The 26927-nt window shown below is 33.5% G+C and overlaps 1 protein-coding gene across 2 annotated transcripts in view; it reads right to left on the bottom strand.

Annotated features, from left to right (window-relative positions):
* Positions 1-2554: 2554 nt before the first annotated feature.
* LOC129216097 (KH domain-containing, RNA-binding, signal transduction-associated protein 1-like) overlaps positions 2555-26927 on the bottom strand; it is a 42654-nt gene continuing 18281 nt past the window's right edge. The window contains exons 4-9 of one of the 2 annotated variants that reach the window (XM_054850249.1): positions 26210-26356; positions 23757-23786; positions 18722-18994; positions 4678-4742; positions 4539-4600; positions 2555-2893 (exon numbers count right to left, since the gene is read on the bottom strand). In XM_054850249.1, coding sequence (XP_054706224.1) covers positions 2790-2893; positions 4539-4600; positions 4678-4742; positions 18722-18994; positions 23757-23786; positions 26210-26356 — 681 coding nt within the window. In that variant the 3' untranslated portion in view covers positions 2555-2789. The remainder of the gene's footprint in view (positions 2894-4538; positions 4601-4677; positions 4743-18721; positions 18995-23756; positions 23787-26209; positions 26357-26927) is intronic. The other variant, XM_054850250.1, reaches the window with a different exon arrangement.

The raw sequence follows: 26927 nt of genomic DNA, 5'->3' as shown, positions 1-26927 counted from the left end.
GTAGAACGCGGAAAATTCTACCCTTTTGAACGATATGTAATATTAATATGTGAAAGTAATTTTTCACCCCCATATTCGGGAATTTATGTGAAAATTGGAATAAAAAAATAACTATTCATCGAATTGTTTTCGAACTGGTCTGCAAACCTTCTCAGGACTTAAAGGAACAAACTGTGAAAATTTCAGCAAAATCGGCCGGATAGTTCTCGAGTTCAAAGAAACAGACGCTTTTTGGAGACTTCATTTTATACTATGTAGAGATGATAAATAACCTCAAGGTTTATGCTCGAGGAAAATATTTAATTCCTTTTTAATTAGGCGACAGAAATAAAGGGCTTTTACCTACCATAGTGTAATAATCCACTTTAGTTTACTCAAAAAGCATTAAAAATTACATTTCAAAAAAAAATCTTTTATGTCTTCTCTCTCCTCGGAGACACTATTTTTATCACAGGGTTCATACTATGTTTGGATGGAAAAATTCCACGACTTCAATGAAAATTTTCATGACCTCGTTACTCGAAGAGAATAGCACCAAAGGCGCCCATATGGAAGGGGGGGGGGGGGCTCGAGCCCCCCCCCCCTCCCTTGGAAATTAGAACTCCCTTACTTTTAGTACTTTTTTCTTTGCAAAAAGGTAAAAACATTCCTTCTCCAGCCATTAATGAATAAGTTATTAAAAATGTCAAATTTTAATGACTAATCTGACCTGAAATCTGCTTCCATTGGAGGAAATATCCTGCTTTAAAATATCTGAGCCCCTCCCCCTACAATTTTGAATATGGGCGCCCATAAATAGCACTATTTAATCTCAAACTTGATAACTTTGTAACTGAGCATTAGCAAAACGTCTACATGAATTCCACAGCCTCATTGAAGCACTTACTCGTAATGGAAAAAATATAAGTGTACACTTAAAAAACTAAACTATTATTTGTCTCGATCATATAAATTTATGTAAAGTAAAACTGCAGTGAAACGAATTTGATGCGCAAATGTCCAATATTTTATTTATAAACAGGTTGAATGAGTCATCACTAAGTTTCAATAAATTTGCTTCAAAAGTTGCCTTTTAGTGTCAACAGTGCATTTAATCATCCACGTTACTTGACAGTATTTTGGTTCTTTAAAGAAAAGCCACACAGTTTAGTTTTTATGTTTCTAAATCAGATCTTTTTTTAAAAAACCATTTAGTAATGAATCAATCTTCTGATTTAAAAGTATACTTTTTTGTTTACTTATTTGCACATTTTCAAATGCATATAAATTAATTAGGTGCGGAAATTTCAGAACATGTTTGATTCCTGACATTGAACGTAGCAGTGGGTCGCATGGATTAGCTTTGCGTCCCGTATGTTAGGCACTACTGTTTTAAAGTATTAGAATTTCTCTTTTTCTATATTCTATCGCCTGACTAAAGATCTTTATTTTATAAAACCATCAACAAATTAAGATAAACTCTGATAAGTTTAATAATAAAGTTCTTACGAGTGATGGAATCAAACTCTGATGCAATCGAATTGCTTTTTTTTTTGAGTGGGCGTGGCAAAACTAAAAACGTGAAATTTTGCTACTACAGAATATGAAACATAAGTGTCAAAAATAACAATAAATTCAAAATAAGTGATGTCCAAGCAGTAAAATCACATCGCGAAAAAAGGCAAGCGGCTGCGACAGAAGTGGATTGCAATGGGATTTCAAAATTCAGATTTGATTTTGGGATCGTTCAATTTTCCAATTTTAATAGCTTTTATGTGCTATACTGTTAAATGACTCAAGATTTCTAATGCTCCTTTAGTTGTTACTTTCTCTTTGTCCAGGACATTTTTCCATCACTTGAAATAAATTTCCATGACTTACAATGAAAATTTCAGTTTTCGAAGTTAGCTTTTTCTTTTCCATAACCGGTACGAACCCTGTTATCAGAAAGTCATCTAGGTGCCCTTAACCAACAAGGCTCTTTAAATAGGTCTTCACTCCTTAAAACATCAAAAATTTCCTCTTCCATCATTTCATCTTCTACAAGACCCGTTCTCCTAATAGAATTGAAAAACTGGAACTCGAAATCGTTTGAATAAATTTCCACCATTGCGCATCGGTTTCAATTTAGATTGGTTGACTGACACAGATTAAACTTTCGAGCAGGGTGGGTTTTCGATGGTTGCGGCGGGCAAAAAGATTTGAAACTGCAACGTTAAGTCTTTCATCTAACTTCAAGTGAAAAAAATGTATGATATATAAAACGTACAGTAGGTCGCCAATAAAACATTAAGATACTGAATGTAATTCTATATTTCTAATGTATGATGCAATTCAACGTTTGAATCAGTTCATTTTCTTTAATGAATTATTTCAGGTACTTTATGAAACAATGTCTCCAAGAAAAAAATCCTAGTTTAAAAGCTTAAACAGAGAACTCCAGCAGTCTTTTTTTCACAAGGGCATTGCAGCACTGCAGGTGGTTAACGAGAGTTGTGTAGGGTTTTAGACAAAAAATGTCTATGAAAGATCAACAGCTTCTTAGAAAAGATAAAATACAATAAATTTTTTTTGAAATCAATTTATTGATAATTGATGTGAAAATGACATTTTTTTCTTTTAAAGAATGATGAAATAAACGCCAGCTTTATACTGTTATGAGTTGGAATTTGTATTTCGGCACAAAAATGCTTGATCATAATTAAACCCAATGTAATACAGTGAGAGTTGAACTACCAACTTCGAATATGTGATTATGTTTTATCAATGAACAGTACTATGATGGTAAAAACAAAGTGTAATGTATCAGTTTAGTATCCACGTCGTGCAGTACCACCATATGGATGAGTCATAAGTCTTCCGGCACCTCTGCCTCGAGCACCCCCTGCATTTCTAACTGGTCCACGAGACTCATCTAAAAATAAAGAGTCAGAGAGTAAGAATTTTGAAAGGAAATATCTTTTACAACAGAAAACAGAACATTTTCCAGGCAAAGTGTTTAGGATGGATCAAAAAATCTGAATACCAATAGTACGGGCAAACCTAACCTGAAAGGCTCATTTAAAGGCAGCGACTACAATAACAATAGAATTCATTAACAAGTGTAGTCTTATAATCAGATGTAGTCTCATTTCTAATTTGGAACAATACAAATCCAGACTTTCAAGATTGTAAAAATAGACTTGCAGCAGCCATGCATTTTCAGGGCCAACAGAAGTGCATTTCAGACTAGTCTGGAAACTAGGGGCCTACTCTTTAAGGGGGGCCAACTCAGAGTTGTCAAATTTGGCTAGTCTTAGGGCTGAGAGGGGCCTGGCACTCACACTGAGAAGGAGCCTTTCTTGTACCACAGTGGCCCTAGTCATGTTACTTACCCTATTAGCCATAAAACTGGTTTTTGGTTTACAAATTGGGGGGGGGGGGGGGGTCAAAAATTTGTTCAGGAAATTGTTCAGGGTTCGTACTCAATTTCAGAAATAAAATAAAGGAGTTTTGAAGGAGTACTAATGGGCTAACCTTAAGGGGTGTTACTTTCTGTTTGCAATATAATTGCCTCCCTTCCCCTTTGTCACAAAGTGTCATGCCTCACCTTACTACTCCTCGTCACATGTCACATTATTATAATAACTAAGTGATGTTACTTTTTGTCACCCTCTCTGTTCCTTTTGTCACATTTTCATGAAAACCTCCCCCCAAGGCTTAACATCACTTGTGGATGACCCTTTTTACAATATCGTAACTGCGATTTACTAAATGATTGTTTTTTTAACACAATCACTTAATATAGTACTTCTACTTATGTATCTTCAAAAAAATTTTTAAAAAATAAACTGACTTTTGCTGTTGCGAGTTTGGTGGAGGGAAAAGCAATAATCATAAAACTGGAAAAAATAGCCAAGCACCATTTAAGCATGTTTTACTTCACTTATGAAATGTCTTAGTCAACTAATATTTTTCCCTTAAAACTTTTATGACTTCTGTGATTAATTTTTAAATCACATCTTCATGAAAAATATAAATATACGAAATTACTACATCAAAATCATCCTTATACCTTTGCCCTCGTGACGATGTTAAGTTGTCAATCGAAGTATTTTATGTTACTGTCAGAGGAAAATTATGTAGCCTTGAACTAAAAAAGTTTTGAAGGAGTTAGAACTAAAATGAAGGAGTTTGAAGGGCCCTTCCAAAAAATTTCCTGAATAAAGGAGTATTGAAGGAGCATACAAACTGATGGTTTCATCCAGAAAAATCCCTAGCACACTTGAACTGAATCCTCAAAGAAAGTCAAAAATCCGATTTAGTTGGGACTGCAAGTAGTTTAGATTTTTTAAAATAACCAAGCCAGCACCATGGAGAAAAATGATAAATGAAGTGGCACTGTGATATACTTTTGGTGTTCTACTGTACTGTGAAGCCTAATGCCAACAAAATAACTTTTTCAAAAATAAAAGAGTTCACACTATTCATAACCTATAACATCTAAATGAAACAGACATTTTAAGGAACAGAAAGTATAGTTTAAGCACTCAGTATAATAGTTTATAAACAAAACTTACCTGCGTAGCCATCAGCATATCCTGCATCATCAGCAGAATAGTCATAGTAGGATACAGCATTTCTAAAAAAAAGAGCACATTTAATAAGCTAATACTTACAGAGGAAAAAATAGATAAATAAAACCACCTAAATACATACCCTGAATTATAATCACCATAACTTTCACCATAACTGTTATAATCATTTGCAGGCTCTTCATAACCCTAAGAAAAAAAGATTTTATCTTAATCTATTTTGCAAAAATGGGGGTGGGGGAATAAGAAAATAGAATACTAGTGGAAATAAACTTCACTTCCAGAATAATAGAAACATAACTAGGTTCTCATGCAGGATCTTATCGCTTTTGCGTTATCTTGTTAAATTAAATAAAAACCAAAACCACGTTATGCAGGGTTGCCAACTTTCAGACAGGCTCAAGAGGAGCACTTTTCCGCAGATCCAAGATTCGAGTATTGCGAGCGAGAAAATTGCATATCAGCGACTTTGTGATAAACTAATAATTTGTAATGGCAACACTAAGTGTTATTGTGGATTTTAAATGAAACATATTATTAAAAAATTATTTCCATCTATTTTTTATTACCAGCACTTCTGTTACATTTAGCAAATACAATATACAAACAATAAATGACTATTGAAATTAGTTATTACTCAAATACAGTCAACTTCAAATAAAAATTAATTTAAAATGTCATGGGAAAAGAACATCAAATGAGTAACAGAAGTTAAAATGACAGTACCTAGATTAGGCTTTTTGCAGCAACATTACAGTTGCTTTCTTTGCTTTAACGAGTTCCTCTTTAGTAAATTCTTTTTGATAACAAAGTGTTCTTTTAGACATTAATTTTGACTTTTCGATAACTATCGATTCTAAGGTTGACACACTTAAATTAGCCCGAAATTCATTTTGATTCTTCCTAACTAAGCTGAACACACGCTCACAAGCTGCATTGCTATGAGGAATTAACAAAATTCTTCGCATCAAAGTGGGTAACACTTCATATTTGACACAGCCTCGATGATCTTTGAGCTGGCTAATTAGAAACCAAGCCTGATCCGTCCTGTCACAATTGAGAATATCATTTGAAAATTCATCAATTTGATAGAGCGAAAATTCACTTTCAATTTTACCCTTTTGAGCATCGGTAAAATCCTCACAAAACAGTTGAATAAAATAGTCCACTGAACAGAAAGACTTTTCTAATCTCATGTTGACATCAGCAACTTCAGCATGCAGTAATGTATTGTCCTCTAAAGGAAATTTATCAACTATGTACTGACAGGCTACGGCGTAAAAGTCTCTAACATTTTGGTAGAACTCTGATTTATCATTTAGAGATAAAGTCTGATCAGTTAGATGTTGTCTAGTTTTACTGCCAATTACTAGATCTTCATCACACTTCTGTCGTTTTTTGCTCGAGAACTTCAATTTAAGGATTGAGTCGGCCTCCTTAACAGCAACTGGGGAAATAAAATTTGCTATAAGCTTTGTCAAGAAAGCAAGTAACTCTCGACGTAATCGGTGGATGAGTGGTGCCTCGGTCTGCAGCAGAACATTTGGACCTGTAAACACAGGTAAAGTATTCTGCAGAAATAGCAAATACAACTTTGTTGCAGAATTTCTGAACATTTTTCTTATTTTTTTACACTTTTCAGATGGATTTTCACCTTCACTCTCAAAAAAAAGAGTAAGCGATTCCCATTGCTCCAAAAATCTTGTGATCACATCCAACATGGACAACCATCTTGTCGAAACATACTTTAAAATTTTATGTTCTTCAAGCTCACATAATTGTTGGCACAATTTGAAGAATTCGACCCGCTTTGCACTTTTTTTGAAGTAGTAAAATGTATCAACTAAAAAGTCTTCAACATTCATGCTCAATGCTTTGGCACTTGTTTTAGCAGCTAAATGTAGGAGGTGGCAAGAGCACCTACTGACAAATATTTTAGGATTTTTCTCCAACAAAAATTTTGTAAAGCCTTTATTTTTACCAATCATTGCATTAGCATTATCACATGAAAATGCAACACAATTCGACCACGGTATTGATCGCTTTGAGAGTTCTTCGTCCAGTAAATTGAACATATTTTTACCTGTTGAATCCCCCTCTAACTTTGGAAGGCTTAACAAACGTGTAGAGATAGTTCCATTATCGTTGAAAATCACCACAACTGGAAATATTTTCTCTAAAGATGCAGAATTGCTTGCATCAGTTCCTAATGCAAATTTGCAATGTTTTAGAGAGTCTGATAGTTCCTGAGAAGTGTTGCTTGCTAAGCACTTGATAATAGCAGTTGTTTTAGTTCTGGCACATCCGTATTTTTTTGCCACTTCCGAATCTGGGAACATTTTTCTAAATAAAGGTTTTGCATGATCGGATGCGGCTATAGGCAAGTTGTGCTCCAAAAGGAAATTAGTAAATAAAAGTTCTGCCCTAATTGTATTATCATCATTTGATGATACAGCAAACGAAGAACTCAAAGTTTTATTAGTTTTTAATAACTGCACTTTTTCTTTATGGCGTTGACTATCAACATGGCGCTTGCAGTCCGATTGTCCACCATGTGCAATACTGAAATCAAAATCGCACGTCATACAATAAGCATGTTTTTCTGACTTTCGCGATTTTTTTAAAATTGGAAACAGTTTTGTGTAATCTTCTTTGAAAACTTGGCTATGCAGCCTCTTTGGGGGCATGATTATTAATCACAATCAAAAAATCGGTAAGAAAAATTCAGCAAGCACAAGTTCACTATCAACACCAAACCACAACATTCAAAGTTGAGAACACCAACAATTGCACCCGTTGCCAAACACGAAAGTCTGTAGCACAGAAAATTAATCTGCAAGCGCGAGGAGACTCAAACGGTACTTGACCGGCAAACCCTTCGTTTCATGACGCCATCAAAACCTATCGAGGACACGCGCGCGCATCAAGATAGCGAAAGTTCAGTAACACCCCCCCCCCTGCCGCGGGCCCCGGCGTCGGATGATTGGCATATTCCGTGACAGCGGGAGCGCGCGCAGCTCCGTAGCCTACGGTAATCGTCTCTCGCTTCTCCCCTTGCAGGTCTTACCGATTGTTGACAATTGAGTTTCGAAAACGGAGTTTTTGTGAACTTGCGCGGATCAGCGGAGTTTGAACTGTAAAGCGGAGAAACTCCGCTCAAAGCGGAGCAGTTGGCATGTCTGGTTATGTTACGTTATTCAATTTAATGGGTTAAATATCAGCCCGCTTTAAACCAGCAATAAGAATCTATCAGACTGCAGTCAAGTCCAGATCACAGAACATCAAAAACTGGAACACCAAAATGTTATAAAAAATTCAAATAGCAAATTATATAACATTCTTTTCTCACTGCTGCAGTTGAGTTCCGATACTGAAAACAGTAGTTTAGTTGCTTAAAATATAAGTGGCCAGATGCTACACCTAGTATTAAATGATTTAGACCTATTGAAAGTTGGGCTATTGGATCAAGATTCTAAACACTGAACAAAACAGGCAGCATGTGGCATATGGGTCGTAGTGTTAATGCAACCAGTAATAATTCTGATCATTTCATTATTTTTGCACAAGTCATTTAAATTTTCAAAATATGGAACACAGTAGATTTAATGGGCAATGTCCCCCAACAGTTCACATCACCCACCTAGGGTATTAAATATTGTTTAAGCATCCACAAATGAATTTTAAATAGTAGTTTCTAAAATTTTAATGGAACACTCCAATGAAAAATGGTCAACTGTTTCAAGTACTTTAAAAAAAATTTAAATCTTACCCAAGTTTCTTTCAGAGTTCAAAATTGAGAGATGATTTGAAAGAGAAATTGAGGCGGCAGATAAAGCCACTACCATCCATGATAGTCAACAGAGAGCTAAACATTACCTCTACCAATTTTCTGGTTTTTACAAGGAGAAATATTTTTTCGAAAATTTCACAGGGATGAGAGTGGTTGGAGAGCAAAAAGGAGGAAATCCAAAAAAATTTCGTAAAAGGGACGATATCCAAAATCGTATCAAAATAGAACCTAGAATCCATTAAACTCAAAAATTCAACAAAAATTTTGAAAAAGAGGCAACAATTTCTAACCCTTGATTCTTTGAACAAAGGGTTGGGAGAGCCAGAGTTCAATCTTGGATGCATCATTTCAGTTTATAGTGTTAAACAAGTGAGAACAGAAATTTTAAAATAGGTCTGTTTGCAAAGTAAAAATTTACAACAGCGAAAAATTTATGTGGTAGAATACTTATCATAGTAAGAATTAAAAATAAATATATATGCAGTCTTGCATAATATAGACGAACGCGCGAACGACGTTCGCAGAAAATTTTTGGCTCTGCAGAAATTTTTTTTTCAAACTGCTAACGTTGATATATTAAAAAAAAAAAAAAAAAAAAAAACAATTTTTTTTAAGGGGATTTTTTAAGAAAATCCTAGAGTTTCTTTCTGTTAAAGTCTTTCTCCAAAAGAGCCTTTTAAAGCACATGTGTAAAAAAAAATGGTTTTGGTAGTTTTCTTCAGTTGGTGAGAAATAAGCAAACTGCAGTCGAGCCTCCATATATCGAACTTCCACATATCGAAATTTTCTATATATCGAAATCCCAGCAAATTTCTATGTTCATTACATAGAAAAATTGTTTCTATATATCGAAAAAAAATTTCGAGACAATCGTAGATTTGTTTTTCCACTTTAGATTGTTTGTCTCATTGAAAAATGAAGGTTACGGGAGAAAATTATGTTTCCTAAAGGTTGCTAAGAAACTCATAAGAAATCATGGTTTGAGGGGTGTGTAGATATAGATCGTTGTTTCGTTCTGGAGTTCTTAAATTCCCTCAAGTTTATTTCAAATCTTAGTTGTAACCAGTAACATTGTAAAATCAGTTTCAAGTTATCCTTTTTGTCTGTTGATTATCTTTCTTAGTCTTTTTAGCTTCAGTAAAATCATTCAAGTTAAGTAGATTGATTTTTTACTTTTCTCTCGATTACATTGTCAAAACGAAAATCCCCTCTTGTTGCGAATCAAGTTGAACTGCCGAAGAATGAAGGTGTATGAAGGCGCAAAAATGTAATTTCTGTTAATTTTCCAATTATTAACTTTCGTTTAATCCGATGCTCGTATAAATTAGAAATTGGGTTTCATGCACGAAAATTAGCTTTAATTTTAATGTTTTAAGAGATTTTTATGATAAAATAAGATTGTTTCTATGTATCGAAATTTCTATATATCGAATTTTTTTCTGGCAATTTGCTTCTTCGATATATGGACCCCGAGGTTTAGGGGAAAAACTTGGTGATGTTTCGTGAGTGCTGCAGGCAAAACGCCTACAAAAACAGCACTAGTACCCCGGCTTCCCACAAGTCAAGCAACGTTCAAATTTTATATTTCTAGTAAATTTATCATCTATACTAGTATCAAAGTGCTGCCTGTGGCGCCTATTGAACTGAGTTGTGAAGCTTGATTCAATTTAGGTATATCGAATTTTTTTCCGGAAATTTGCTATTTCTATATATGGAGGTCCGACTGTATATGTTATTGGGTCATTCCATGCGAAATCAACACAGTGATTTTTAGTCACCATCTCCAATTTCTATGATTTTTGGTACAGCTGTTGGTTGTATCGGTATATGATTATGTGCCAAATTTCATGAATTCTAGTTGATTTTTACCAAAGTTATGAGTTATTGATTATTTAAATTTTGATTAAAAATTCTGCTATCTCCAAATCTTCAAATTCATGTAGAGCAAAGACGACTAAAGATACAAACATAAAATTGGTCTCATTTTAAAGGTATTTAAAAGACCTTTAATATGATATGTCACATAAGCTGGTTTGCAAAAACAAATTATGTGATTTAAATTTTTTAAATTTTAAAATTTAAATTTTTAAAAAAGTGACAATTTTAAAATTGTGAAAAAAATTTCACAGTAAGTTTGTAATGTCTCCTTACATCATGCGAAGTTTTGTTTTGGGATCTCTATGGGAGACAAAGATATGGCACATAAATGGTACTCATGTTTTCGGAAAAAATAAAAAATCGCAACTTACATTATAAAAACATTGAGCAATAAAATTCTGGATTAATATAAAAAGACAATTCATAGAAATATAAGAAACTTACAATCCATCATTGAACATTGTACTGAAGGAAAGCCATTTCAGTTTTTTTATGATCAAGTTTTGAAAGTGCATACGTACGCCCTGTAGCAGTTACTGGGTGTACAAGACACAAAATGTGTTTTGCTTGTATCCACAACACATCTGGCATTTCAGGGTACGTGTACGAAGGAGATTGCCCTGATGGGTGAAGAAATGTCAGTTTTATTTCTTCATCTTCATTTTTTGCAAGAACATATGCCACCCACCACTTTTCACCATACACTGCTGTGACATATCCACAGATTTCGTGATAATCTACCGTACATGTTAAATGTTCTTGTACAGAAACTTCGCTTTTTGAGAAAAGTTTAGTTAGAATTTTGGATTTACTTTCCATAGGCATAAAAGCATGTAATTTTCGAGTTCCTTCGATTGTACGTATGTTTTGGAAGCGATTTTTTAAAAACTTCTCCGATTCAATATATTCTGCATATGGGACAAAACAGAAATCCATCCCTGAAATGTTTCCTTTTGCCCAGTTGTAGAGTTCTATTGGTGTCGTTATCTGATCAGTATATGGTCTTTGAAGACTTGCTTTTCGAGCAAGTCTTTTCACTGTTCCTCCTGCACCATCGCATGGCCGTTTCCCATGAGCTGTTGCGAAAAAGTGCCACTCAGCCTTCACACCAAAGTCTTCAAAATGATAACATAGATTTATGAAGTTTTTCTTGTTTTTGTATTGTGAGGCAGATCCATCGGAAAAATAATAAATTTTTGTTAATGCTGTCAGTTTACTTTTCAAAAAATTCATAAGTTCCTTTTGAAATGTATACACGGCCACAGTATTATGTTCCAAGCAATCTGATATAATTATAAAACAGAAATGTTCAATTTTTTCAGATCCTTTAAAATAAACTACGAATGGATGTATAGTTGCATAATTATTACTCCAATGGAAAGATTGTGTCTCATCTTGTAGCAAAAATCCGTAATTTTCTGCGAAGTCTGCTATTACTACAATTTCAGAATCGGGTAAATTTTCTTTTATTTCACGAAGAAATGAACTTTGTTGTTTGGCTATGAAGTCATGTTTACAAAGAACTGCAATATTATCAGAAAAAAATGTGGCAAAATCTTCAACTGAATTTTGAACAGTTTGCAGTGTACACCTATCGCCACTACCTGAGACCCATTGTTTAAACATTACAGTCTCTATCATTTGTTCTTCAAATGCATTTTGAAGCAATGTATCAATTACCTGTACTCCAGGACAAGAATCACAATTTCCTAAGGAACAGTCAGTAGTTGCTGGTGTGCACATTATCATTTGAAGGCAATCTTTATATGTTTGTATAACTCCAGATGTTACAGAAGATAATTTTGCATTTTCGATCATTAATTTTATGTTTTGATGTACACTACATACACAAACACTATGTGTACCGCTCGAACCAGCTAAAACACAATTTTTGGGACGCAAAGAAGCAAATTTTGAAAATCCTATTTTAAGATCTGGATTTGTCTCTTTAAATACACGGAAAGCTTCTCTCAGATTAAGAAGTAATAAACGTTTGGGAATGAGTCTTTTTTGGACAGAAACACAATCTTTCATGCCTGGCATTGCCCTGCTGATATCATCACTTTCATAAAAGTCTTGAACGGCTAAGACTACGTCTACAGGGATGCTTTTTCCCACCTTCTGGTCTGGAGTAGATAAAATACCCTTATTTATCACAAGTTTCTTCGCCTGTCTTACCATATGATCTGGGGCATTGAACTCTTTCTTTATTCGCCTAATGCTCCAATTTTCAGGAAGTATTGTCAATAACATTAATTTTTTCTTCCTGCTTAGAGCTGGAAATTTATCTTTTAGATGAGTCATGAGTGTTTCTACATTTTTATCATCTTCATCAGAAGACTGAACTGCAGAAAATAACTTTTTATATAAAACTCTTTTGACTTTTTTAAATTTTTTTGTTGAATATTTTTTTTGTTTAACTTTCTTACCTTTAATTGGAGACTCTCCTAATTCTTGAAGTGATTTATTTAATCCTCCTAAAGTTTCTTCTTGGAAATAAATATTTGGGTCACCTTCAGAATCAACACTGATGTTGGAATCGGAATCATTATTAGTTGGCACAGTATAACTACAACTGGGTAAGTCAGCATTTTGTTGGTCCTTCATTTTGTACGCTTTTTTTCTACAAATGTCACATATTTTTGAAAGCTTTTCTTTTTCTGGAAATAAGGTAAACATCCACGAAGCTAACGGCCGTAGTCCTTTATGCACACGCGAATGGTTTAATAATCCAAATGGGTTGCAGCAATACAAAGTCACTCTATTGTCTGCCATTCAAAATTTTAAATATTTTTTTTCTTAAATTAAAGGTTAAAGATATAAAATTCAAAAAGAAAACATAAAAAAGCATTAAGTTTTCAAACAAAAAATGGTTGATCAACTAAGCAGCCTTGGGCAAGAGCACCTGACAACTTGTTAAGAGGCAATATCACTGGGACAACTCTGTTAAACAAATGTAACTACAAATGGATGATGCTATCACTGCACAGCGATTGCATCATCCAATCTGAGATCATGTGTTTGGATGATGCAATTGTGAGTGATTGTTAAATTATTCAGTATCAAATCACAAAATAAATTAATATAATTTTTAAAGAAAAATATTTTTGGAATTAATTTTGATCAATTAAAAATTAAAATTTAATATATTATTTTTTATTGATATCAATTTTTATAAATTCATCTTATTTTGAAGATTGTACATAACAATATGCATATGTTGTACTGAAGTAATATTCACAGAGTGTAATAATTGAAATATTAGTTGAAACATATGTTCATTAAAATATTTACCGATTGAAAATGCATGATTTTTTATTTTTTCCGAAAACATGTGTACCATTTATGTGCCATATCTTTGTATCCCATAGAGATCCCAAAACAAAACTTTGCATGATGTAAGGAGACATTACAAACTTTCTGTACAATTTTTTTCAAAATTTTAAAAGTCACTTTTTTAAAAATTTAAATTTTAAAATTTAAGAAATTTAAATTTTATATTTTTTTTGCAAACCAGCTCAAGTTACATATCACATTAAAGCTCTTTTAAATACCTTTAAAATGAGACCAATTTTATATTGGTATCTTTAGTCGTTTTTGCTCTACATGAATTTGAAAATTTGAAAATAGCAGAATTTTTAATCAAAATTTAAATATTCAATAATTCGTAACTTTGGTAAAAATCAACTAGAATTCATACAATTTGGCACATAGTCATACATCAATACAACCAACAACTGTACCAAAAATAATCGAAATCGGAGATGTTGATGAAAAATGTTATCAAAAATTGTGTTGATTTCACATGGAATGACCCTATTGCAAAAAATAAATAAATAAATAAATAAATGATTTAAAGCCTTTTTTTGTCTCTTTCATATTTGAATATAAAATAAATTTAATTTTCTATTCAAGGGTGAGTTGGGCAAAATAATTATTTGCAGAAAATTTTCCAGTTAGGATTTGTGTTGGCAGAAAGCTTTTCATTTTATCTAAGTCTGTATATATGTATATAAACGATTGGTTATTTCCCAAAATATGTTTTTGAAAACTTAATACAATTTTGGAAAAAAAGAACAACTTGCAGCTGCCTCATTTAATCATGCAATCTCAAAACTTTTAACAGGTTGTAAAGCCTAAACCATTTGAGATTCACCATAAACATTATTTACACTTTCTTAAATACACAAAAAAGTAACCATGCCAAGTTAAATAGAGACTGTGGGTGCCGAGCCACATTTTTTGATTGAGTTTTGCATTTTTTCCAAAATAAATTAAAGAAAAAAAAAATTGAAATGATGAATTAAATAAGCAGATATAAGGTAGCACATAGTAAAAAACCACCCAACATTAGAAGTAATTGAAATACTTGCAGGATGCAAAAAGATTGAAATCTCAAACTAGGCATGCAACTTTCAGCGCAGCACGTGTTTGACGTCGTTGGCATGATTCCAAAACGTACGTTTTTGGCCCTTTTTTGACTACTGCAGCAGAATTTGTTAAGCATTCAAAATGAGTAAGAAAATGCTTTTATGCTTTAATAACAATCAGAGCCGATCCTAGCAGGTGTGCAGAGTGTGCGCCGCACAAGGGCGGCCAAAGCAAGGGGCGGCTGCAGGCCGCATCATGTAGTTCTTATAATCGAGTGAAATTCCTCAAGAATTTCTCACAAGATAACTTATAATAAATAGACTAAATATGCTGACTTTTAAATGTTCAATTGTCAAAGTATGTGTAGATTTCCCGACAGCATAGCATAGTTTAAGAAAAATATAATGTTAGAGAAAATTTTGTTGGTTCATTGTCCATTAATATCTACTCTTAAGGGGGTCCGGGACACAAAAATCTTCAAATTTTGCTTTTTTTTTATCATTTAAAAAACTACTCCGTTTTTCTGCTTAAAAGTACGCTTGAATCGTGTTAATATCTTTATTAGAACAAAAGACAATTCTTTTTGTTGGCCACACCAAACTAATGTGTTAAACTAATATGTTAACTTTAAAACTCTAAACGCGTTTTTCTCCATGATGCAATTTTTCCCGATTTCTTGCATTCAAACTCATAAGTCAGGAACCAATGAAGACAAAGTAATGAAATTTGGAGCATGTCTTTTTCAAACAGTTTACTTTAATTTTTATTCGGCGATTTTGAAAAAAACATTTACAGCAAAAAATATGATTTAAAAAAAATATTTTCGAATTTTTCTTCAAATATTTTTTATTGAATCAACATTTTCAAAATCGCCGAATAAAAATTAAAGCTTAGATATTTGTGCATACTTTTTTGAAAAAAAATTAAAAATTGACCAACAACATTTTGAGTTATAGCAATTTAAAGCAACCCCATTTTAAAAAAAAATTAAATTCAAATAAAAAATTTTTTTTTCATATTTATGTTGTGATTTTGTTTATTAATTAGATGGTAAATCAGTAAAAAATTCAAAACTCTTAAGTATATAATAAAAAAATTTCAAAATGTGTCCCCCTCTTAACACACATGCTTCATTTGGTTGCAAAGTTTGTGACAGAACCGGTAATCAGGCAGGGGAGGGGAAAGGCTCCCTTCTGAAGCATGAAATGGTGCCGTCTAAAAGGAGCACCGAGGGCGGCCACTAATGTTTACCTCCAAGCTTTTATAGACCTAAACAATGAAGAAATTTTATTTATTAAAAAAAAGCTATACTGACTACATACTCTTGCAAGCATTTCAAACAACAAACTATGTAACAAACTGTTTAAAAATCGCAGATGCATGGAGAGAAAGTGGAAAATTGCGACTCCCTTGAGAGTAACATATATGAATGACGTACTAAAATGTTGTACTTTTCCCCCTTTACGACAATTTTTCTGATTAAAATCTTGAATGAACTGCCCGATTTCAGATCAGGTAGGAGGACAGGGATCTTTCCCTGGGAAGCAAATTTAAAGGTAGCTCCAAAACGAAGATCCAACAGAATGCCGTGACCTCCTTGACGAAACTAAAGGCTTAAATTTGCGATTCGACTTGCGGAAAATTTCACTAGTTGAACCATCGATCTTAAGGACACATTTAAGTCACTTCCACCTTAACTTAATCAAACATAGCCTAAAAATGTTGGCTCCAAAATCCAAAACTTGTTTTCAGACGACAGCCCTTCCTATCAAACGTCATATAAAATTGCTTTCGCATTTTTTCGAAATTTTGCAGTGGAGGACCCCGAAATTCATTCGAAAACATTACTACCAAAGACAGTCTCAATTAGCGTCTTTAGAGAAGACCTTAATTCCACCCCCTCTCACTTAACGTATTGAAAAACAAACTAAAATTGCGTGTTTCAAACATCAGTTTCAAGAACTTTTGGGGAAAGACCTCGGATCCCCCTTTTCTCCAACGCAATATCTAAATCTGAAAATTTCGTTTTTAGACGGTTCCGTGGAGCCACAGCTTCCTGCCTAAACTAACCTGAAATTGACTTCAGTTTCAAAAACACAGTTCATGAGAGCACACTGAACCCCCGCATGCTCTTAGTCCCATCGTTATCAAACAATGCATAATATACGATTTTGGGATTTATGTTTCTAAATAATTCTGGAGGAGAACTGCCAGGTTTATGTAACTTTTACGGAGCTAGGGCATATCCGTCAATCGTCGAGGTGAAGTGGACAAAAGTCCATAGTTATATTTTTCAGATATTTATGTTGAAAAAAAACCCGAAAAATCCGTAGAAGCTTCCCAGAATAGTTAACGTCTCCAAAGATAATATAAAATTGCGATTTTAGAAATATCCACGAAAGAGCTCCAAAATCCTTCCTTCCCAAAAATAGCTTATAATGGATTTCAGTTCCGAAAAATATTTTGGTTCGGAATATTTTCACGTTTCTCCTATTGTTTTCAAATCTAGCCAAAAGCGGGTTTTTGAAAAAATAGTGCCGAGAAATTACCGGAGGATAGCCGCCAGATTCCCTACCCTCACCAAAGACAGCCTAAATTTGCGTTTTAAACTTATATTTCGAAACCTTTTGATGAGAGACGATTGAATCTCCCTCCCTCTTGCAACGTCAACAAAGGTAACCCAAAATTGCGGGCTTAAAATTTCAGTTTGGGAGATTTTTCGGGAAGAACGCCGATCCTTCCTAAGCTACTGTCTTAAAAAATAGTTTCAAATTGATTTCAATTTTGAAAGAATTTTAGGAAAGAACTGCAACATTACTTTCACCTAAAGCCTCGAAAAAGTTCCTAAAATTGCGATATTTGATGTCAATTTCAAAAATTTCTCCATGCACCTTGAATATACTTGGCTCTTTTGTCCTTGCAACCAAACACAACTAAAGGTTAGCTAAAAATATTTTTCATACGCCTATTTTGATAATTTTCTTGGAGTAATCCCCCTCCCCTGAACTCCTGGCACCTCCCCCTTCCTCCGTCCCTTATCTTTGATGTCACCGAAGGAAGACTATAAAATGCGATAAGTAACAACGTATAAAAAGCACAAATTCGCAGATGGTAATCTGCCAAATTTGTGCTTTTTATACGTTGTTACTTTTTGTTTCTTTACAACAGCACAAAGTTATTTATTTATCTTACTATAAAATGCGTTTTTACGACTAGTAAATTTTGGTATCTATTACTTTCTTCAAAGATATAAATTGTACCTAAGGAGTTTCTTATTATAAAAAATTTCTTTTTTATAAGATATTCTCCCCCATCCCCCACTTTTTGCAAGTTCGAACTCGGCATAGAAATTTAAAGAAAGATTTACATAGACGTTAAAGAATAGTTAAAATATGAAAATTACTCTTGAGGGGCGGCACATTAGGTCTTTGCACACGGGCGGGCCGACACCCTAGCAGGGGCCAATCCAGGATTTTTTTCTTGCTACCTATTTTTGTGAAAATGCATCATTCTATTTTTGTGAAAGGTTTTTTTATCAGTATTGTTTTTGTGAAATTTTTAGACACATCCTAATTTTTTTAAAAGAAGTAGTGGAACAAGTGAAATTTTAGTTCGAAAAGTGTAAATGTCATCTAGTATTTTTAACAGGTTTCGTTTTTTTTTTTTTTGGGGGGGGGGGGAGCTGAAAACCTAAGAAGTACGAAAAATACCATCGTCATTTCAGCTTAATGGTCTATGTACTGTGTACAATATAGGAAATGATGAGAAAAACGGTTTCCCAAAACAGATGTTGAAAGATTGCGATACTATTGCATAAATACACTTCGGTGTGAAACAGCTAAAAATGAGTTAAAATACTACAAAAAGGTTTCTATTTAAGCTATTGTTCATATAAACCTGCTTATAATTTTATTTTAAGAGTATATTTTGTTTTAAACAGAGAAACAAATTTCATATTTTAAAATGCGAATTTTTGTGAAATTTTCGATGTTTTTGTGAAACTACTGATTTTATTACTTGATTTTTGTGAAAGTACCGATTTCAAAATAAGATTTTTGTGAAGGTACCGAAAAACGGTAGCAAAATCGGCCCTGATAACTATCTACACTTAGAATAAAACAACTCTTACCCGAGCTACAGGTCGAGGAGCAGGAGCTGCGCCACTGAATCCACCTCGTCTGGGGGAAGGCCTGGGAGCTCCCCACTCTTCTCCCTCACTGGCATAGGTGCTCTGTGCAAGTGCAGGCCTACGGGGGCCTTCGCGGCCAGCCATCATCGGTGGGCCCATAGGTCTGGGGGGCATTGGTGGACCCCCTCTCATTGATGGCCCATCAGCTGCAAACGGAGGTTTTGGCTTGCCATCATTCATGTATTGAGGTGGGTGCATTTCGTCAAAATATTCCTGAAAATTAACAGAGCTTTAACAAACGAGAGAAAGGAAAGCTTAGAGAAAATTGCACAAAGATTTGGACAATATTTTCACCTACCATCATCTACTAGGAGGAAAATATCAGTAGATTACTAAATATAGCAATACTGTAATTTTCACCATGGTATTTATACGGAAGAATAAGGGATCTTTTTAATCCTTCTAAGCACAATCAAATGTAAGATAAATACCTTTGTGCTGAGCAGTAAAGTAAGAAAAACAACGTTAAAAAAGGCAAATTTGTGCTTTTAACGTTTTTCTTACTTTAATCAAATGTAAGTTTGTGACATTACCTACTCAATTGAGAGGGTTTAGTTACTAAGCCTGCCTAGTACTCATTTTATAGGCTCATCGAAGGGATGAAGGAGAGTCAAATGTGCACAACCCGAGGGCAGAACCAGTCTGCAGCAAGGGAGCAACACCACCAGATCTGGCATTCATGTTTTATTATCATTTTAATAAAATTTCTAGTACCAGTAGATTATTAAATATATAACTTTGTGTTTGTATAATTCTTCACTTGAGCATTGTTGCAAAAAGTCTACAAGTTTCAGAGATATCCAGAATTTATACATTTCCTACATCAGAACCCCCCCCCTCCCCACACCAGAGAATAACAGCGAAATGAAATAAATTTAAAGAGCAAGCTCAAAGATTCCAAAAATAAAAATCTTATTTTTCAAAAGTTGCCAACATGGACCACACCAGAGCTCGAAAATTATATCTTTCCGACACGCCAGTGGCATGTAAAAATTTCAATCAGGCATGAATCTTCTACCCTTACATGCCCAGTTGGGCATGTAATTATCATAATTTTTCATTACGTATTGGTAATTTTAATGACTTGTTATGTACTATTTAATCAAATTTTCTTTTATGTTTTATTTTGAAACAATTCTTGATTCAGATACAAAGCTGTCAAGTCATTTTTTTTATCTGATTAATGCTATATGACGAATTCAAATTTTATTATTAGGCAATAAAAAATACTGTGTAAATTTTTTTATTTTAACATGTACTTAGACAAACATGATCAGTACAGCATATAAAATTTTAATGATTTTTCTAGCCCAGATTACATGCTTCACAGAAAATCACATGCAGTGTTAAAAACTACAATCCTTTTGGATCCTGTAGATTTGAACTATGCTGAAAGTTTTTGCAACTTTTATTACAACAGTTTAATTTATTCTCTAGCAAATTTTTAAATCTCTTCAGCCATTCTTTGATATTATTTCTTAAAATGCATCCACTAAAAAGATTCTTCATTTTTTTAAGTAAAAATTTCATTAAACAATATGAAACATACAACACCTTGGTACACTAGCAGTGTTGGTTCTAGCAGTGTGTCAACGAAAAGGGTTCCAAAAAATAGGGCAAGTGCTCTAGTAGTCGGCCACAAGAACATAAAACTGCTTGTAAATTTTATATGCATAACTCAAAATCTGATATGACGCATGCCCACCACACTCATTTACCTATCTCCAATTATCATTCGATAACAGTTAAATTGTAGGTACTTTAGGTAAGTAATAACGAGTCATTTTATTTTAAATGATGTGTCTGATCAAGTTTGCCGTTCTGCTTATTTTTTGTCGACACATCTTTAAATGTTAAGTACCCTTCTTTAATTCATTATATTGCAAGTTTGATTTTACTTTTGTTTTAATGGATTGTATAACATATTTGTATATATACGAGGCTTGTTTTTAAAGTAAGGTCCGTTTAGATATAAAAAAAGAACGAGTATAGATAGGGCAAATACATTTAGTGCACAAAAATCTACCACCCTTACGCTAGATTTGGACATTGCTCCAGTGATTTTCCAAGCATTTGTCATAGCGTGGTACAGGTTTTTGTATACCTATTCGTACAAATTTGCCGCCTGTGTAGACGACCATGAGAACTCTTACAGGGCTTTGGCTGGGATGTTTTTGAACGTCCTTTGGTCTGCCCCCACCTCGCTCGCAGCAACTTTCATTTGTTTCGGCATCTCAAGTCTTTCCTAGATGGTCTGCCGCACAACAGCAATAATGAGCTCAGAGAACATGTTACCTCACGGTTGACTACACAGACTGCAATACTCTACGATTAAGTATACAAAAACCTGTACCACGCTATGACAAATGCTTGGAAAATCACGGGAGCAGTGTCAAAATATAGCGCAAGGATGGTAGATTTTTGTGCACTAAATGGCAATGCTCCATCTATACTCTTTTTTTTTAAATTTCTAAATGGAACTTACATTAAAAACGTCCCTCGTATAAAACAAGCTCTTCCTTAGACTGGGTATAGGTTCTCTATTGCACTTCCCAGGGGCGCCAACTTACAAAAATTATTGGGGGGCCGGACATCACCGGGGGGGTTAGGGAGTTATGTAATCCCTTGGAGGTCCCCCCACCCCAAATAAAGGTCAGATTTTTGTACCTTGAAAATGCCATATTTTCTGGTGCGTATGATTTTAAACAAACAGCACGTGACATGCCGTTTTCGAAGTAAAAATCTAAAAATTGGTTTACAAATTTTCTAGTTCAACTAAATCATGTCACTTGTCTTAGCAAGAGATTTTTCGTTCTATTTTATGGGGAGCCATGCAGTGCCATCTAGGCATTGATATAAGGTAGGACATTTGACTTGAATGGAAGGGCACTCCCCGAGACGCCGACTTAAAAAAATGGAGGGAGGGGGTCTTGCCGCGGGAAATTTTCTAAATTTGAGATGAAAAATAGTGTGTTTTAAAGTTTTTTTTTAAAGTATTTAAAAGTCATAATCAGCACTAGAACCCCGAAAACTCGAGCCTGACACATTTTTTGGCTTTGAAAAAAGAAATAAATATATACAAACACTCGCAGTATTTCGCAAAAGGGTAATTTAATTTACGCATGTCTTTTAAGACCAGTTGTTTTTTCATTAGTGATATCGTCTGACGTATTCGAGTGTATACACAATCTCTGAATGTCTAGGTCCTTTTAGAAAAACTCAGTTGATTTTTCAAAATTTGTTTCACCTCTGTTTAATAAAAAAAAGCAAGCACTGTTGTTCAATGCAATGACCTGTGTGAGAGTCCTGTTGATGTAAACCGCACAATAATGCAAATTTCACCATTTAACAAACCTCAATATAAAGTGCATTGTAGTACTCCTTTGGGATTAGTTTAAATAGAAATAAAATGTTTTTAATTTAAAATTTTCGAAAGCAGGTTTTGTAAATTCTGCCCATCATTGCGTTTAGAATGTAAGTTCTGATACTCCGCATGCCATTACCAAATGGGGATTTATTTTTTCTTTACAAACCATCTTACGTTTATGAAATTCATAAAACAAATGATTTAATTTCAATTGGTATTCATTGGTATTCATGTAAGGAATTAAGATGCAACACTTCAATAATCATGTTAGCTCAAGTTATTTGAAAGAGTTAAACCTGTTATTTTTATTGCTCATTATGCTAAAGTATTTGCTTCAAAGGTTCAAGAAGCTTGTATTTTATTAAGGCTAACTATTTCAAATTGATACCACTTCTTATTACTACTTCGAAAATATTTAATTCCTTGAGTTCTCTATTAAATCAATTTCTTGTTTACAATAATGTTGATTTAGCTTCAAAATTGCATTACATAGCTCAAATTCCATTTTAGTTTACTCATCGTTTAATAATATTCTTGTTAAAAGTTGTAAGGTTATCTTTATTATACCCCCCTCTCCCCATTTCTCAATTTCAAATTACCTACATACAGACCCGTCATTTGGGCAATCTCCCTGTCTGGATTTTTAAAAACATAATACAATTATGCATTTTTGCTAGTACTTTGATGCTTTTTTCCTATAATAATACAATGATTTCATACCCTTAGCCCCCCCCCCCCCCAAATAACTTTGAAAATACGAACCTGCCTACATAATTTATCTTCCTCCAGTTCATTCACAACAAAGTGTTTTAGTTTTTTTATACTAAAGTTTGCTTTAGATGTGACTTAGATTACAAATCTTTTAGTATAATAGGAAAGTGGAGCTGATTGGGATAGATGAAAACTAGTAATTTAGGAAAAATCCAAAAAGTTTCACATACAAAACTTAATTGTTAAAAATAAAAGTTTTGAACATTTGAGTTAACTTATGGTTATCTTTATTATGGTTGTCTAGAGCTAAGAAATCCATGATGAAAAGTAAATACAATTTTTTGAAGTTACTTGGGATCTAGGTGAGATTGGCATGCACACTACTCACTTTCACAAGATTAATGAGAGGGCCGACACTTATTAAATATTCACTTGTGAACAATCGAATTTAACTGCTTTAATTTTATCCGATATACCCCCACTCCCCCTTGTTATTTTGCGAAACTTTAGGCCCCCCCCCCCGATGAGAACTGCTGATGTAGAAGATACAGAACCTGAAATTCAATGTTTGAAAATTAAGCATAAGAAACTAGAAAACCAGATTACAATAATTTTTTTATCTGGAATGTTTTACAGTAGTCTTTGGAGATGAAATTAGAGAAAGGGAAAAGATTCTCTTATATCGTCAACAAAATCAGAATAGCTGAAAAATTCTTTTCTTAGGGAATTTTGTTGTTTTGATGAAAATTTGGGAGGATAACTTCAATATGGAGTTTGGGAGACTAACTAAATTCCAGGGTATCCCCGAACATGTTGGGAGAGCTGGCATTCATGTTACAGCATAATCAAATATATCAATGATTTAGTACATGAAATGTGTTAGAAATATTAACTTACTTGACCACCTCCGAATGGCTGTGCATTTTCCTAAAAGAAAATAACACATTTGACACTGATTTGTTACAAATGATGAAATATGGTTACAAGAAAAAATTAAACTATACTAAAGCAACATTTGCAATACTTTTGAAACAATTAAGAGCTTTATCTTTTAGATATCAACTGCAGAAAGCAATTTCTGGCAAAGGGCATGTTTCCCAAAAATAGAACCAAATTAACTATGATACAGAGGGATATTTTTGAAAATAGAATTTCCGAATTAAATAAAACCGAAGAAAACCAGGGAAAGTATTTATTTGGCTGCTTTTATGTCAGGGCCTGATCCAAGCTCTTGCCATTATCAGGGGTCTGTCCAGGATTTTTCACAGGGTCCGTTTTTTGTGAAAAATCAAATAATTTTGTGAAAAATGAATTAATTTTGTGAAAAACCAAAAAATTTTGCAAAAAAAAAAATCGTTAAAACGAAATTTTAGAATTTAGAGATGGCACAAACTGCATCAATTAAACTTAAAGTTGAGTGTTTTCCTCTTCTATGTCGATAAAATCAGTTTTGGAGTGTTTTTCCGATATTTGTCGGGGGGGGGGGGGGGGGGGGGGGGGACATAGCTCTTTCAAATATCAATATTTATCTACCATTCTACATTATGTTAAATTATACTAGAAATATTTCTGTACAGTATTTAAAATAATTGTAACAAAAATATAAATAAATAAAATAAAATTCAGAATAGGGTTCAGCATTCAACTTTTTGACCCAAGACACTCTTAAAAAGCACAGAATTTCGTTTAAAACTTATAAATTCTGTGATTTTAACAAAATTAAAAAAGTATTTCAATTGTTTACCTCTTAACAAAGCGTAATAATCAAAAATTCGAAAAATCGGATTCCCATAGCGGATGCAAAGAGATTGCAATTCTCAAAGTGAAGGCATCAAAAGTATAAAAACGACTTGTAAAAGAAATATTTTTGATAAAACTATTCTAAAGTTGCATTTTAGAGTCCTATGATACACATATCATTAATATCTGTGGACACAGTTGACCCCCCCCCCCCCCCCCCAAAAAAAAAATAAATAAACCATCTATTCAGCATTTTAATTTTTGACTCATAACGGAAAATGGAATTTTGCTTTAAAAAACTTGAAATGAGAGTTCTAACAGAAATAAAGAGACTTTTCATTTATTTGAGTCCTAATAATAAAGCGAAGTTAGCTTGAAAAAAGTACAAAATATGATTCTCATATTGGATGTTAAAAGATTGTATTTTTCAAAATGTAGACATCTAAAGAAAAAAAAAACGGTCATTAAAAGAGCTTATTTAAAGTTAATCATCCTTGTTAGCATCGAAAAACCAAAACCCCGTATAATTTTCTCCCAAAATAACAATTAAACATTGCACTGCACTGTAAAAACGCAAATATCGACTAGCTGGCAAAATGAGAATATTTTCTAATCAAGTTATTATAAAGGTTCAACGCCAGATGCTAAGTGGTGATAATTTTGAAGTTGGTAACCCTATCTGTAGCGATCATATTTTTTCCTCACCCTTACTATCCCTTTGCAGTTCTAAGTTCCTTTCGCAGATATATATTATTATTGTTTATTAAATCATGAGCGAGAAAAGTGCTTACCAATGCCTTTTCAGAAAAGTTTACAATAACACAGCTGCTAATTAGATGTGGTAAGACAAACAACCATTATATTTATTTGGCAGTAGCAATTATTTATCACTTGCAGGAGTGCTAGAGTGCGGTGCCGTTTTTTTTTTCAAAATTAGCTGATTTTGTATAAGCTGATCCCTTTGACTTAAAAAAAGGTTCCAAAAGTTATCAGTTTATACACAGAAATATGCTTTATTTTGCTTTCAGATTTGCTCTTTCAATAAACAATTTGTGACAGATCCGATTTTTTAATCAGAATTTTGTGAATGGTCCGTTTTGTTTGATCGGGATTCTGTGAAAGGTCCGTTTTGTTTGGTCGGGATTTTGTGAAAGGTCCGTTTTCGTTGATCGGATTTTTGTGAAGGGTCCGTTAACGGACCCAAATATCCTCTGGCCAGACCCCTGATTATGCTGATGCTAAATGTTCATTGTCAAACGGTCAGAGACTCAGGTCAATAGCAAGGCATTGATAGAAAGTGGGGCACTTGATTTACATGGCAAGTTACTCCAAAAAAAAAAACTTCATGGAAAAGAACTTCACACATATTACTCATAACCCAGGACCGTCAGAAGGTTGATACATTGATGCAAAATAGCATGACATGCAGCAAAAGAAAGGGGGGAGATGTTCAAAAATGCATCATTTATGGACAGATCTTTTCGGTTAATTTAGTAACAATTTGAAATAGCAATAGTAATAGCCTTAGAAATTGGTATTTATTTTTTTTTCAGGATAATTAACTAGAAAATGTTTTGATTCAGCCAGAACTCCATAAAATGATTACTTACAGGTATTAAAAATCTTTGCACTTCAGCAATTGCTGAGGCCATACGACGATATGCTTCAGCGGGTGCAGCATATGCAGTAATTTCAACATGCAACTCATCATTTAAATGAGCGTATTTTGGATCACCTTGGTTACGAAGTTCTTCCTCCTATAATTATAAAAAGGTTAAATTAGTTTGGTTCTTGAAAATAATTATAGAAACAATTACTTAATATTGAATTCCTTAAGGATAACCAATTCTATTAATATCAGGATCTATGGATTTACTCGAAACGTAACCGAGGGGTAATTTCACGTCAAATCGCCTAATGCCATGTGCAGTTATGTGTCAGATTTTGACTTATTTTTTTACAAACAGATATCTATGAGAGAAGTCCAAATCAATTGTTATTAAGATTATTTGAATGAAAATTACGCTTTGGAGAATTTTCAAAAATTTGATTTTTGATCAATTTTTGGAGTTGCCGTTTTGGCACGAATTCAGAGAATCTAATTTCTTGATTTTTCAACCAATTAAGTTAGAATTTGATATCAATTTCAAGCTAATATTTTTTTCTTTCAGTATGAACAACAGAAAGTATTCTATGAATAGTTAGGTGTTGCCACTCTATCTAGTCAGTTTTTTGTTTTTTCAATGGGATTTTGTAGCATATTTAAATAATTCTCTTGCTATGTAAAAAAGGGTGTTTTGTTGTTTTGAAATAAAATAATAAAAGTTT

This window comes from Uloborus diversus, chromosome 2 (genome assembly GCF_026930045.1).
Source record: "Uloborus diversus isolate 005 chromosome 2, Udiv.v.3.1, whole genome shotgun sequence".
NCBI lineage: Eukaryota > Metazoa > Arthropoda > Arachnida > Araneae > Uloboridae > Uloborus > Uloborus diversus.
This window is presented reverse-complemented; position numbering and strand designations above follow the sequence as displayed.